This window comes from Salmo salar, chromosome 14 (assembly GCF_965601325.2).
Source record: "Salmo salar chromosome 14, fSalSal1, whole genome shotgun sequence".
Classification (NCBI taxonomy): Eukaryota; Metazoa; Chordata; class Actinopteri; order Salmoniformes; family Salmonidae; genus Salmo; species Salmo salar.
In genome coordinates, this window is record NC_138304.1 from 85,799,120 (window position 1) to 85,814,688 (window position 15,569).

The 15,569-nt window shown below is 44.0% G+C and overlaps 1 protein-coding gene across 3 annotated transcripts; it reads right to left on the bottom strand.

Annotated features, from left to right (window-relative positions):
* Positions 1-5,352: 5,352 nt before the first annotated feature.
* LOC106570360 (cyclin-dependent kinase 5 activator 1) lies at positions 5,353-14,780 on the bottom strand. 3 transcript variants are annotated; one of them, XM_014142581.3, is made up of 2 exons: positions 14,590-14,780; positions 5,353-13,468 (listed from the first exon to the last, which is right to left on the bottom strand). In XM_014142581.3, exon 2 carries the CDS (start codon positions 13,237-13,239, stop codon positions 12,253-12,255), a length of 987 nt encoding a protein of 328 aa, XP_013998056.1. In that variant the 5' UTR covers positions 13,240-13,468; positions 14,590-14,780; the 3' UTR covers positions 5,353-12,252. The 3 variants fall into 3 exon arrangements, with proteins under 3 accessions (XP_013998056.1, XP_013998055.1, XP_013998053.1); XM_014142580.3 differs by having other exon boundaries at positions 14,225-14,780; XM_014142578.3 differs by having other exon boundaries at positions 14,059-14,780.
* Positions 14,781-15,569: the final 789 nt, after the last annotated feature.

Here is a 15,569-nt window from a genome sequence, read left to right on the forward strand (position 1 = left end):
ATTTCCCTTGTTAGTCTTGTCTCTTTAGCCAGAAACAGTTTTTTTTATTATTGATGAATATTGAATTGAATGACCTCTGAATGTACATTTAAAGGTATCCAAAACAATAAGGGGATTTGCTGAACCTATATTACACTGTATTAATATTCAGTTATAAATTATTTTGTCTTAGTTATAAATAAATTGTCCTCCAGTAAACTTTGATTAAATTTCCAATATCCCCGTCCACGTGGAAAATATATAAGAGTTATGTGAATGCCAATTAGATGATGATCCGATCGCATTCTGTCTCCTATTAAAACTTTTTTATTGATGCAAGAGAGAAAGAGACAAGAAAGATGTCAAGATGACTAGCTCGATTAAGTTTCCTCCATGTATATCTCACTAGGTCAGGGTTTTTTAGTCAACAAATATCCACTATTTCTAATGTGTCCATAATATTTGTGTTTTCCTTAAGGGCACGGTGATGATAGTTTGTAGAGTGATTACCTTTACGGTCCACTGAGGTACCCTACACTGTGTTATAGTCTCCTAACATAATGATATGATCATTTGTCAATAAATTGGTATAAATGTTTTCGAAGAAGTATGGATCATCCTGATTTGGACCATATAGATTAATGAGCCAAATCTTTTTTTCGTCCACTTTCATATTCAAAAAGATCCACCTTCCTTGCGAATCATTCCTGACTATTTGCACATTCAGATCGACATTTTTGTTCATTAATATCATCACATCTTTTGAGTTCCTTTGTCCATGATAGAAAATTATTTCACCACCCCATTCCTTTTCCCACGCAAGTTCATCTAAGGATGTAGAGTGAGTTTCCTGTAAACAGTATATGTTATATTCCTTTTCTTTCAGCCACGTGAAGACTGATCTTCCTTTTTTATAATCTGCTAAACCATTACAATTATAACTGGCTATACTTATTTCACCCCTTACCATAACTAGATACTATTCTCAGGCTAAATTGACCATAATTAGTGCTTGTAAAGTTACTGCCATCGGCGATATTATGACAGTCAGAATTAGAGCTTTCAAATGTCTGATATTTAGAATTCAAGAAATAGGTTCTAGCAATATTTGTTTTATTCCCTTGCCTGTTTGCCTGTAAGCCAATGCCACAGATGTTAGAAAAATTGATACAAGATATTATGTGTGTAGTAAATCTGAGTAGGTTGATGTGTATGTTATTGGATGTGATTTAGTGAGAGTGTGAATGATGTCTGAATAAGAGTAAGATTATAATGTATGCTGTCCAAATAAATAATAACTCCGCCAATTTGCATGGTTGAGTGTCTATGTGTGTAACATGTAGTGCATATTACCTTAATATTCATGATGATAATTGTAATCCATATAATATCACCATCATAGTTGCATCATAATTACCTTTAAGGTCATTGAAAAACACATCCCAGCATTTTCACAGCAATTGACGTTTCACATGATCATGAAAGAGACCTTGCATTACGGCTTCACTACAGTACAAAAATATTCTGTACAATATGTTATTATTCCCCAATGCCCCTATTCTGATATTGTTGCTTGTTGTAAACCTTGCTTGTTGTAAACATATATAAACTTGTAGACAAATACATAATAAAGATAGACAAACAAGAAACATATTAAATTATAAAACAGTTCTCGACAATAGAGAGAGAGTGAGAGAAGAGAAAAGAAGAGAGAGTGAGAGAAGAGAGCGAGATCATGTGTGTGTGCGTATGTATAAGTCCGTATGTGTAAGCGAGCATGTAATTGAGTACGTGTGTGTTTATATCCACTTCATAGTGTTCAAATATTTTTACAGTTCCCATACTTTCTTTTTTTCGTACCCTGAAGTCCGTGTAGAATTTAGTACAGCCATGGTGTTATGGAGCTGTCTCGGAATAGCTGTCCATCTATAAAGAGTTTGTCCACAATGAGAAAGGCACGCTTACCCTTCTCCCTCTGTTGCCTTTGTACCGGATACAGTCTCTTACGACGTTTGTTTATCTCCCTTGGAAATTGGTCATTGAGACCGAATTTGGTCCCTTTAAGCTCCCTTCCCCTGCTTTTGATCAGCTCCTTTTGTTGGTAGTGTTCAAATTTTCCAATGATCGGTCAGGGACGCTTGGTCTTGTCGCTCCGAGCTCCCAGTCTGTGTACTCGGTGGAAAGCCACCTTGTTTACAGTCTCTATAGGAAGTTTCAAGGCGGATTGCATGAATTCTCTGATCACGCCCTCTGCATTATTGGATGCGTCCTCAGGAATCCCTGACAAAAATTGATTTTCATGTATGCTATGACTTTGTATGTCTAGTAGCGACTCCTTCATCCCCCTGTTTTCCCTGAGTAGACAATCCATGTTGGAATCGTGGATTTTTACCTTGGCTGTGAGTGCCTTGTTCTCTCCTTGGAGCGTGAGAATTTCACTCTGGCTAAACTCCAAACTCCCCCTCAGCCCTGCTACCTCACACAACTTTTCCAGTGTTGCATGGATTCCAGCCAGAGCACTAGCCTCTACTTCAATGGCAAGTAAATCGTCCGTGTCTGTAGATGAATCTGTGTATCTTTTTTTTTTGTCGGTTTAAAGTTATTTTGTGAGGTAGTCGGATCTTTCCATGATGGACTATGTTGTTCCTCCATAGTGTAAAGCTGTTGGTTCTCGTCGATTTCCCTCAGGATCTCCTTAGTATCCAGGTTGGCTCTTTACTGCAACCAGTTGTTTTACGAAAAGATAATAAATCTCAGCTCTGCTGTACTTTGTGTTCATTGTATGCGTACTATTCCCTAGTTAGTGCACTACTTTTGGCCAGGGCCCATGGGGCCTTGGTCAAATGTTGTGCACTGAATAGGAAATAGGGTGCCATTTGGGACGGAGTCAACGTGTCTTCTGGTGTTCCCTTGGGCTCTTCTGGACTGGTGTTGCCCCTGGCACTGACCTAGGCCCGATGCCTTTTGGGTGCAACATGGCTCTGGAACTTGGTACAGCTACTACCTCACCAACCATCTGTTCTCCCATTTGGAGGCTGCCAGGCCAGCAGGCTGCCTCTTTTCAAGGTCCCAACTGTACCATGATCTATTTAATCCGATGTTCTGTAGAAAGAAACTGACCCCATATTGATGCTTTAAGTATGAACTGTACTGTGATCTACAAACCAATGCACTGTAGAAACTGACCCAATATTTATGTTTTTAGTTAGAGACTCCCCATAGTATAATTAGACTATTTCCTTAATTCTGACTATATAGTTTGAGTTAGACTTGGACATGATCTTCCTAGAGTAAATAATATATTAATTCAAGCTATTTAGACGTATGGTATATCCTATTATGCATTATTATGTATTAAGATGAGAGCAATTTAGGTTGGCTTTATTCATTCTAAATTGACAAAGCTACTCTTTAAAGTGCCGTGTAACCTATGTGGATTATTGTATACCAGTCAAAAATATCAATTACCAATTGTAATCACTTCTGGAGAGGCAGAGCACAGCCTGTGGTTGAATCTCAAATGGCACCCTATTCCCTTAAAAGTGCACTACTTGTGATCAGAACCATAAGGGCCCTGGTCAAAGTAGTTCACTATAAAGGCAATAGGGTGGTATTGGGACACAACCTTCTATGAAATGCTGCTACACTCTTAGAAAAAAACGGTTCCAAAAGGGTTCTTCGGCTGTCCCCATAGGGAACTGATAGCAGAGGACTGATAAAAGACTGAGAACAGCAGTAGAGGCTCTCACAGAGGCACAAAGGACCACAACACTTGGAGGGAGGGAAATAGGGAGAGAGAGATGGGAGGGAGGGATGGAGGGAGGGAGGGAGAGTGGGAGAGAGGGGAGGAAGCGAGTGTGCAGGGTGATTTGTGTCTTCGACAGACGAGGGAGATGGCCAGACCAACAGAGTCCAGATCAGCCATCTGCATCCACTCCTTTAGATCCCCCCTCTCCATCTTGTTCTATCCCTCCCTCCCTCCATCCCTTCATCCTTGTGTCCTGGCCTGGCTTCGGTAACCTCTGTGGCCCCAGTGACCAAGAGCAGGGTCCCTGGACACGGTCACTAACCCAGCCCCATCCCTTATACCATATGGCTTCACCCTGCTCTAAGCATTGTGCCCAGATCATGAATGGCCGTTTAAAACGAATTGTCAAATACAATACTCAACCAAAATAAGTAAGCTGCCTTCACCGGCCAAAAGTTATTTTCATTTAGTTTTATGCTGGTTATAGGAGGATGTAATGTCTATTCAAAATGAAACACCCTAAATCCTCTTTTTGGGTTTTACCAGTTTCATTGTTGTGTTTTGCTTTTACTCAGCATTGCTCAGTACGCTGTTCCTGTCACTCTGCAGAAGAGAGAGAGTTTGTGTGTCTGTGTCATGGATAATGTGCTTTACTGTGTTGTTTTAAAGCATATCTATGTGTTTGCTTTGTTGCAGGGATTTTAATTGTTTATGCATAGACTTAAGGTAACTCGCAAGAAGACAACAAGGGCACATCAGTGTGTGTGTCCAGTCCCTCTACAGGGGTACTCTGTGTCACCATAATATACAGTGACAGCCAGCCAGAGGTGGCCTGAGGCAGACCCACTGTCCAGTGCTTGCAAGCTAGTACTCAAACTACACATACAACCTGTTGTGCTCTCTACATCTCCCTCTCATAAACACACACATCCTGCAAACAGCCAGGCTAGTACATAACACAGCATGCTGCAACAGCCAGGCTAGTGCAAGCAGCCAGGCTAGTGCATAACACAGCATGCTGCAACAGCCAGGCTAGTGCAAGCAGCCAGGCTAGTGCATAACACAGCATGCTGCAGACACATTCTGACCAAGGCTGGGATTCAATCATTTCTGCTTGAGCCGATATCTACAGGGTTTACCATGATGGCTTGTGGTAGTGCGAGAACTCTCCTCTGGTTGAATCCTGGGGTTGTTGTTTTGTTAGATACATAGACCCAGCATGCCACCCACACCCACCTGTGAGCTGAGAGACCAGTCCCTCCTGTGGATCACATCAGTGGGAAATTGATTGACTACAGAGACATGCTCCAATAGAGAGCACAGATCCGCCCCTTAACTAAAACCCAAAGTGCCATCTGCACAGCCAGGCTATTGTGGGTGACCATGCATTATGCTATTTTACTGTCGGCCAGCCAGGTGCTGCGTTGCTGGGCCCAGACAGGCAGAATATACCATATGCACTGGGAGAATACAATGGTAGCTTGTGGGCCTTGCAAATACCGGAGGAGGGTGTGTGCGTGCGATGGATAGATGGTGAGTGAGTGAGTGACAGAGAGAGAGAGAGAGAGAGCATACAATATAAAGCTCTTAAGCCATCACCCAAATAACGTTAACACCACAGGAGAGGAATTTCACCTCAATACTTTATTGAATAATAATAGTAAAAATCATCAACATCGTAATGAAAAAAGGAAACAAAAATTGCATTTTAACATGAAAAACAAAGTCACATTGTTTTCATCTTCAAGTGTTCCCCAACAACAATATTAGACACATCGAGTTGCATACAGATGTAGGATCTTAATTTGAGCCAGTTTGCTACAACAGGAAAGTAATCCTGCAGCAACAGGAAATGTGGATTATTATGTGGATTAAAATTAATGGACATTTTTGTATGGGTTGATATATTTTTCAAAAGAGAAGAAATTAAGTCTGAAATTTCAAAGTGGAAATTACAAACTTCAGAAGCCGTTTTAAACCTCAAATACACTACAAGTTTTAAATGTCCTGCATTGCAGTTAAGTCCTCCTGCAACAGGGTGATCAAATTAAGATCCTACATCTGTACACACATATGAGGTGGCTTTACAAAAGTAACTCTGGTCTCTCCATTTCAACTGAGTTTTATCACAATGTCATTGTCAGTCAGTGCCAGGGGCAGGTAACCATGGAAACCTGGGCTAAGGGTTGGGTTGGCAGCAACGGTGAGAGGAGACTGAAGGGTACAGGTCTTCTGAGAGGGTTGGCAACAGGTAAGTGTCTAACTCAAAGCACTGATCATTCAGACAGTTCTTTGTTGATGTTTTGGTCAGTATTTTGTTTAAGTATTTTCCTTTCATAGAATAGGAGTGCTATGTAGCCTTGAAAAGAAGCAGAGGCCTCAATTATATGCAGTGCTGTGGGTTAAGACATAGCTACAATGAGGGTAAGGACCGGAGATGCTTGTGTGGGGACGCCTGTCTTTGATCTGACCACTACAATGTCTTCCATTGTGCATCAATTCACCATCTGTTGTCACATTGATGAGGCTTCGCCATTGATTCCATTGATTCTGCATTTGCTATACACACAGCAGCCATTACAAAATTATGTTGATGTTTTCGTGAAAATCAATCATTCGCCCATTTCACAATATCCTCAGAGGAAGTGAGACAAGCACAAACTGAAACACTTCCTTCTAACAGAAGGCTAGGTGTGTGTCCCAAATATTACTCTATTCCCTATATAGTCTATAGGGCTCTGGTTAAAAGTAGTGCACTATATAGGGAATAGGGTACCATTTGGGATGCGCCCTACGTACCCAGCCACCTGACCCACCACCCATCACAATGATGCCAATTATACCATTATACCACCACATCTACCATGTCTAAACAGTGTTGTGTCAAAAGCTGTGTCTGAAATCGCAGTTTTGACATCTTTGAACACTAAGACATAGCGGTAGAGAAATGGGAGAAACTATGTTATCATTGTTTACATGATTTCACATTCTTCAAGATGTTAAAGACAAAGATTCATCAAAACAAAATGAGAATACAGGTACTGTATGTTCTCTGTCTCTGTCATTCAATAACATAACATCCACAATAACAATAACACTTCAAATGTGCAGTTATAATTATAACAGTCATCATGACTTCAATAATTACATACTAATACTGTTTGACATCAGATCTTCTCCCACGACTAGGGATGAACTGATTACTTTTTTTAAGTTAAGGAAATAACATTTCAATGAAAACACATTTACGGCATTAAAACAAAAGCGAATAAAAAAGAAAAGAAAACGTAAAACAAAAAAAAATGCTAGTCTATCTGGCATGCACACCACCACAGTAACAAGATATGACATATTTTTTTGTTTTTCCTGTCGTCGGTTCATTTTGTCACACAGCAACATATTTAAGCTGCACAATTTTCTACTTCTTTTAAAGGGATATTTCAAACCAATGTCAATTTGTAATTTTAACTATCCCTTTAAGTCTGCACTTAGACTGTTATAGGTGTGCCATTGAAATTCTACTCCAACATAGCAGAAAAATACACTGAGAAAACAAGTTCACCAGAACTCACAGAGCAATGGTGACTTAAACAGCCTTCGCCTGATATTCCCGCCAAACCAAAGTCTCCCACTATGCCAAACTAGGGCCTGAGATCCATTTGAAATATCCTGGATGGTTGAGGTGCAATAGTCTTTGCTTGAGTCCCACCCATGTAGTTCATAGAATAGGGTCCAACAGTCTTTTGTTTTATTCCTGGTTGACTCTCCATATTTTGTCCATTTGTAGTGAAGGAGAATCCCTTGACCAATGGGGTTGCAAAGAATATCCTGTCGGCCAATCAGTAGTTTCATCCAACAGTCAAACCGAGTTCCAGGGTTCTGCTGAGGTGTTTGATTGGACAGGTAGAGTCACAGTTCCTGTTGAGTAGCATATGATTGGGTGGAAACAAGAAACAGGTCTGGTATAGGCATACGATTGGATAAACAGGGATCCAGCTCAAGGTTTTGTTTGAGTGGGTGGAGGTAAAGAGATAAAGGGGTAATCTGCTTAAGGTGAGGGTGAGGGTGGACTCAAGGTTGATGGATGGCACATTACAATAACATGCTAATAATAAATCTACCATGTGCAGGGCCTATGTCTCTCTCTATACCTCCATGGACTACATGTACTTTTCAGTAAGAAATACTCTTCTTGTTCACATGGACTACAGCGTAGTCCCATAGTTCTAAACTGTATGGGCCACATCTTAACTTGAGATCCATACACATAACTGAAATGTTCATGCCTATCTCCCACTGACATCAATGGAATGATGATTTCCAACAAAACTGCCAGTTACATGTAGCGTGTACACGTTTTAAAATTAGGATGCCTCTAAGGTCACACACATAGACATGCAACATTTTACAATTTCCCTGAAAGACGCAATAATATTACATAAGAGGAGAACAGGACTTGACTAGGAGACTCCTGGTGTAAGCAAAATGCTCCCAATACTATGACCCACATGCAATCCCTATCACCCCTATAGACAGGATAGCATACAACACAACGGTATAGATAGAGGCCATAGAGCCCCATTACTAAGGCTGTGTCTGTGACTGACTGTTGGCCAACAAACACCACCATTCTATCTGCTCCTCTCTCCACAATGGGGTTGAACATCCAATCAAATGGCAACAGGCAGGGGAACAACAGCCGAGTGTGTGTGGAAAGCGAGACGGGGATAAGGGAGGGGAGAAGGAGAAATGAGGAGCGGGTGAGAGGAGGGGATAGGGTTGATTGCTGTCAACACACTAGAGGCCTTGAGTGCTGGCCACTGGCCAGTGTCGTACTGAATGCACAACAACGTCCACAACAATAAGAGCGGCCGGCCGTCTTCCAAGATGGCCGTCGACCAAGGCTCCTGAAACAGAGACGGTGGTCCCCAGCAATGAGACATCCTCGCCAACCTCGCCCAGCTCTAGTCTCCCACTTCTTAGATAGAAATACAAGGCCCCTGGGCAGGCAGGCAGGAACCACTGGACTGGACTGCCTCCAACACCAATAAGCCTCGGTCTGAGCTGAACAAGTGAACATGAGGTTTGTCCATTGGTCTTGGGGGACCTCCAAGTTGTTATGAGGAGTGTGTCATGAATTGGAAGGCTGAGCAGAGGGCCAACACAGGGGGAAGGATGGAAGTGCAAGACCAAATCTCATCAGATTTTGAACCTTTTGGCATATACTTATTCCCCCTTGCTCTATTTGATTGGATGGGAGGATTAATCGTGGATTACCACGATGTGTGTGTCTGCTTGAGTGTGTGTGTACGTACTGTATGCACGTTCCTGGCATGGGGGAGGGGACGGTTAGGGTGGCATAGCACTGCCACATACTGTTCCTGAATGGGCCACCCACCACCCGTCTGGGCGGAAGTGGAGCATCGAGCGCCGAAGTCCCAGACCCTGAAACATGTTTTCTAGGTCTAGGACATTAGACCAGTTGCCTTGGTTCAACAAACCCATAGCAACCCATTGCAACCTATAGTACTCTCATCCAGAATCAGAGTGAAGAGAGACTGAGAGGCTGTTATGTTGCTTTAGCATCAACAGAAATACAATTGGTTTGGCAGCAAGACCTGTCTGCATAGAAGGCGATAGAAGAACTACCTCACCCACTCATATGGGGAGTAACTATCTTTGTGATCCTACTGTATGGATGCATCCCAAATTGGCACCCTATTCCCTACATAGTGCACTAATTTTGACCAGAGACCTATGGGTCTTATGAGCGCTATGGGCCATTTGGGCCAATTCCCATGACTCACCTTAGGTGTGTTTCTACATTCTACACAACTCGTTTTCCTATTGTAGCTATTGTAGTTTTTGCTCATTAGCAGGCTAACAGTCTGCCATGGCCAGAAGGGAATGAGAGGATCCAAAGCCTCTCTCGCTCTCTGTTCATATTTCAAATCAGATTTTTTTAATGCCTTGGCAACCATGATAAATATATTTTTATGAGCACAGCTTGCACACAGAAAAAATCCCGCCCTCTGGCCCTGAGGTACATCTGTGGTCTATTCCTGACAGACACAAACACACATTAGAGCACATGTGACTTAGATCAAAACGTGTGAACCAGAAATTCCAAGGTTTCATTAAAAACATTTTTTAAAGAGGAGAACAACATGGCCTATGGGTCCTGGCCAAAAGTAGTGCACTATAAACGGAATAAGGAGCCATTTGGGACACAGATGTAATCCCTAGAATGAGACAGCGAGGCTAACAACAATAACAGCAGCATTTAACCACAACTACACACATCTTGCCATTCCAGGCCAGCCCTGCACTGGGACTAAGGACCACCTTCAGCTACCTCTACCCTTTTACAGGACACGTGTGACTCATATCTACACCCCTCCTCTCTCCCTCTCATACATTGTTTCAGGGGACTTCCGGTGCAGGAGACTAGGTATTTAAGTGTATGTGTGTGCGTGTGTGTGCGTGTGCGTGTGTGTTTAAATTCCAGGCCAGCCTGGATTAGCCAGTGACTGAACCTCTAGGCCTGTAGAGTAGCCTAGAGGGGGACAGAGGTGGATGGAGGGTATGGGGCCAGAGTAAGAATGGAGGAGAACTGGAGGAAGAGGTGGGGGGGTAGTCTCATTAATGCCACAGCAGCAGCGGCCGGGTGCCCTGATGACAGGCACAGCCAGGGAACAAAGGACTGACGGGGTAAACAGCTGATGAACCTCGCTATCTGCCAATAACATACCCACATACACGAAAGCACACACACACATGCAAAATAAGGACGTATTTTGCTTCCACCAGGAGACCATTAGATTAAATGATAGCTGGAGAGAGAGAAACAAACGGCCCTGCACCCTACAGATGTTTTTTACGCTCTGTCCTAAATGGCACCATAGTCCTTATATAGTGCAATACTTTTGCACTATATAAGGACTATGGTGCATTATTTAGGAAATAGGGTGCCATTTCGGTTGTAAACTGAGTGAATGGTATTAATGGGTTGGTAGCTGTTCTAGCTTTTCCCTCAGGTCAGATGACCCTCTGTTGTCAAAAGAATTGTTTTACTGATGACCAAGCACACGACAGACAGAATCAAGTGGACCTAGACGACATGGGACCTAGACGACATGGGACCTAGACGACATGGGACCTAGACGACATGGGACCTAGACGACATGGGACCTAGACGACATGGGACCTAGACGACATGGGACCTAGACGACATGGGACCTAGACGACATGGGACCTAGACGACATGGGACCTAGACAACATGGGACCTAGACAACATGGGACCTAGATAACATGGGACCTAGATAACATGGGACCTAGATAACATGATACATAGACAACATGGGACCTAGATAACATGGGGTTTTGTTACTTACATAAGGAATTTAGTATATTACCATAATACATGTCTGTAGGTCCTATTTTAATGTCCTGTTATGTCTTCAGTTAGGTCTGTTCACTTCTAGTAAAGTAATTTACAAGTAATGATGTCCATGATCTTCTAGGTAAAAATGTTGTTGTTGAAATGCCATTCCCTTGGGTTGTTTATGACCCAACCAATCACTGTTTAGAACATCTGACCTGGCTCTGTATGTGGTTGTAATAGTGAATTACTTTTTTTCTGACAAAAAAACTGTTCCATGCAAATGTATGTTGCTATCACATTCAGACAGGGAGTCTTGGCTGTGGTAGAGGTGGGAGAGGGGAGGAGAGAGAGTGGAGAGAGGAATGCGAGGAGAGGGGAGAGGAGAGAGGGGAGGGAGGAGAGAGAGGGGAGGGAGGATAGGGGAGAGGGGAGTGGAGAGAGGGCAAAGGAGAGAGGAGAAAGGAGAGAGGGGGGAGAGGGGAGAGGGAAGGGGACAGAGAGAGGAGAGAGAGGAGAGAGGATAGGAAAGGGGAGAGGGGAGAAGGGAGGGGAGAGACGGGAGAGGGGAGAGGGGAAAGAGGAGAGAGGGGAGGAGAGAGAGAGGGGAGAGAGGGGAGAAAAAGGAGGGGAGAAAGAGGGGAGAGTGGGGAGAGGGAAGAGAGGAGAGTGGGGAGAGACTGGAGGGGGGAACAGCTGAGATGACTGTTTCTGTTTCTGTTCCCCCAGCTCACTGAGACACAAGAGGTGAGAATGGGGTCACGAAGGACAGGTAGACCAAATGGTTCCACCATTCAAGTAAAATCAGGTGAGTATTACATAACACAAAAGGGCTTGTGCTAACAACATAAGCACTCAACCCTATTGATGACACATGCTAATTTCTGATCTAGTCTTAGGAGGACAAGTTTCCCCATTGTCTTAATGTAGATGGCTCATTGGTGGTTAATGGCAGGGTCTCCGGATGTACCATTAGATGGGGGAGGGGGGGGGGGGGGCAGTCCCTTATCCCTTATCCATTATCCCTGTGTTACATTCTTGGAGGTAGGTGGCTGGAGCGGGTGGGAAATGTTTGGCAGAGAGATGGGGGGAAAGGACAGGCGGATGGGGATTGGGGGGGGTTGTACCCCACTACCCCTCCTCTCACCGGTCCAGCACGCGGCTGTAGTCCTGTGGGCTGCTGCCCCCTTCACTCTTCAGCTCAGCGAACACCTGGGTGAAGAAGTGCGGGTCAGCGTTGATGCGCAGCATCTTGGCGCTGGTGGCATCGATGATGGCCAGGCAGCGGTCCCAGAAGGCGTCCTTGCCAGCCTCCACCAGGAAAGGTTTCAGTGGGTAGGATATCTCATTGCCCATGTAGGAATAGGACAGGTAGAGACAGGTGAGTAGTGTGGCCTGAAGTTCGTGCTCCGACGCCACCAGGTCTCCATCCACCACATCACGACACAGCATGTAGACAAACACCACGTTGGCCGGAGTCACGAAGGCCTGATCCTGCCAGCCCTGGAGGAGCAGAGAGCGGTCCACCGCCCGCAGCCACAGCACTGGGTCCGCAGGGGAGAGGTGCTTCAGCCGGTAGCAGCGGCCACACAGGAACTCACCCAGGCACCGGAGAAGTTCACTGGTGGACGCCTGGACGATGATGCGCTTGGGAGATGAGACGGCCGTTCCTTGGTGGGGCACCTTCTTGACAGAGGACAGCTGCTGGGGCTTTATGCCCATGCCATAGCTGTAGTGCCCCTGGCCGAAGCCTATCCCCAGACCCAGTCCCGTTGGCCCGTCGTAGCTTGTGAGGTTGGCACACGACAGAGACTTCTTGACATTCTCGCGGTTGAGGTGCAACACTGGATCCTTCTGGTAGATGTTGTTGTTGTTGAGGGGGTCTCCAAGTGACCCCGGACCCCCAGGACATTTCTTAGAGCCCCCTCGTTTCTTGGTGGAGGCGACCAGGCGTTTCCAGGTGAGGGCTGGGAGAAAGATTGACTGTCCCCGTTTCAGGCCACCTGCGCGGTCTTTCTGAGTGTTGAGCGAACGGCTGCTCAGGCTCGGGTAGTGGTTGAGTGAGCCAGGCCGCGTGTCATAGTAGCTGTTCTTCCTGAATGCAGGGGAAAGGGATAGTACTGTGCCCATTGTGAGTCAGTGCTGTAAAGAATATTATACTGGCTTTGGATTTGGACAGGGGCGAGGTGGAGGCACAGTTCTCTCCTGTTTTAGCTATTACAATCCAGGCAGTGAATACTGGACGGAGAAGCGATATGAAGAGATGACTGAGGAATACATTTATAAAGCTTAGTTGAGCTTTGTGACTTTTCAGTTGATGCTGACACTATTCAAATGCCCATGAAGACACATCCAGTATCTGCAACACACAAGAACAGGCAACCGTATGATTTTGAGAATAAACAAGGTAATACTTTAACATTGAAAATAATACATTTGTAATAACGTGTAATAATGTAATCATGTAATATTTGTTGTTGTTTTTTTATCGCAAAACCTCTTAATTTTTCAATGTCCCGTCAAGCAGCGATGCTACATTATTCCCACATGCATATCAAGACAAGCTCTGGTCCAGGACGTTAGTGCGTGTTCTTCTACTAACATCTACGAACGCGAACTAACGCCCTGGACCAGAGCTAGTACAGACAATTTCCTAGCCTAGTGTGAGGACTGTTCCTCATGCGCCTGTCTCTTAAGTCACTAGACTGACTCAGACAGCCTATACATGCAGCTATAATTGTCGAATCAATGCAACACATTGTAACCTAGGCTACTGCAGTGGGCTAAATCAATAACTATTCGTTTTTTCACAAAGCGCAATGATATTCCAGGACAGGTTACAACAACCTGCGCACTATAACAAGAGCATAAAGCCGCAAACCCCAACCTCAGACAATAACATCACACACAGAAAATAATTATCAGGATAATGTAACATTTATAAAATACCTGCATGTAACTCCAAAGAGGTTGTATAATAATCAATATGAAGAGAATAGCGGTGCTCACACATTTATTATCGGATGTCCACTGTCGCCTATCCGTCGCATTCAGTGATTTACAGAACTGCACAACAACGCGCAACAAATGAACTGCCTGTGTGGAAGTAGCCTACCATTGACAACAGTTCAGATAAGAGTAGAAATGATCGATTCAGTTCAAGAAGCGCTTCTGAGCAATTTGTTATTGAGCGGAGAGCCGCGTAGAAGCCGTCTCGGCCAAGTCGGGTGCAGGTGTCCGGCGCCGCGTAATAGCTGCAGACAATAAATCCAAAGGCCGCTCCGTTATGAGAAAAAGTGGATAAATTATTATGTCATTCGCGTCTCCATCTCAGAGGGAGTGCTGTGCAAACTTTCACTCTGATATCGGACCTTACTGTCCTTTCGATTAATTCCATCTTCGCAGCCATCCTCGCGATCAAATACGCAGTATTTATAGCCTACAGAACTTTATGTAAATACACAACACAAAGTCCTTCACCTTCAAAATCCAGACAGTTCTCTATGCGTCTCTGGCTATTCTGTTCAACGTGGAACGAGCGGAGGGACAGGGATAGCATACTATGCTTCTAGGCTACCCGGTGAAGAGGGACAGGATACCGGGGAAGCGATTCTCCTTGTCAACCCTTCAAATCGGTCTCCGTAAACCACTGAGCGCACCGAGTGGCGCGAGGCGGCTAATCAAATCGTTTACTGACTCCTCCTAGCAGGGGTGCGTGTACTGCTCAGCTTCCTGACGCGCGCACAAACACACTCACTCACTGATGGCAATGTGTTGTTCGACACTACATTGCTAGATCACAAGACTATCGTTAACGCATTCGAGTGATATGGTAAATTGTTAGAAACTGTGGCTGTAGATTCCGATATTTTGCTTGTTTTATCATGTGTTTGTGTGTGTTTGGAGTGGGATAACGGGTAAGTGGCTTCAGTGTGTCTCTCATAGTCTTCAAGCTATGGTAGGCCTACCTGCAGGCATGGTCTACAATAGATATTACATGCCACATACCCAGTAGGTGACCGTTGTCTATAACATATAGTTACAGTATGGTGAAACTCTAGCACAGGGTTCCTAACTGGTGGCCCGCGGGTGATTATATTTGCCCCCCCCAAGTTTCTATGCAAACAAAACTCAAACAAAAACTTGTATTTTTATTCTTGTACATAAAATAATTTAAAAACACCAGCAAATCAGGTCCAAGTGATTTTAATTCAGGAAATCTGTTACAAATTATTCTCACGCAAAATAAAGAGATACTGTATGTGTGATAATTTACCCTACAAATGTAAGCATGGTTAAAAAATTATTAGTCAAATATTATAATCTGTTTGGGCTTATTTCTTGAGGTCAATTTGCAGCCTACAAATTATTTTTAGTTATGTTCCCCGACCATCTGGTAAAAAAATAAAAAATTGGCCTGCGGCTGAATCTACACTGAACAAAAATATTAAGGCAACATG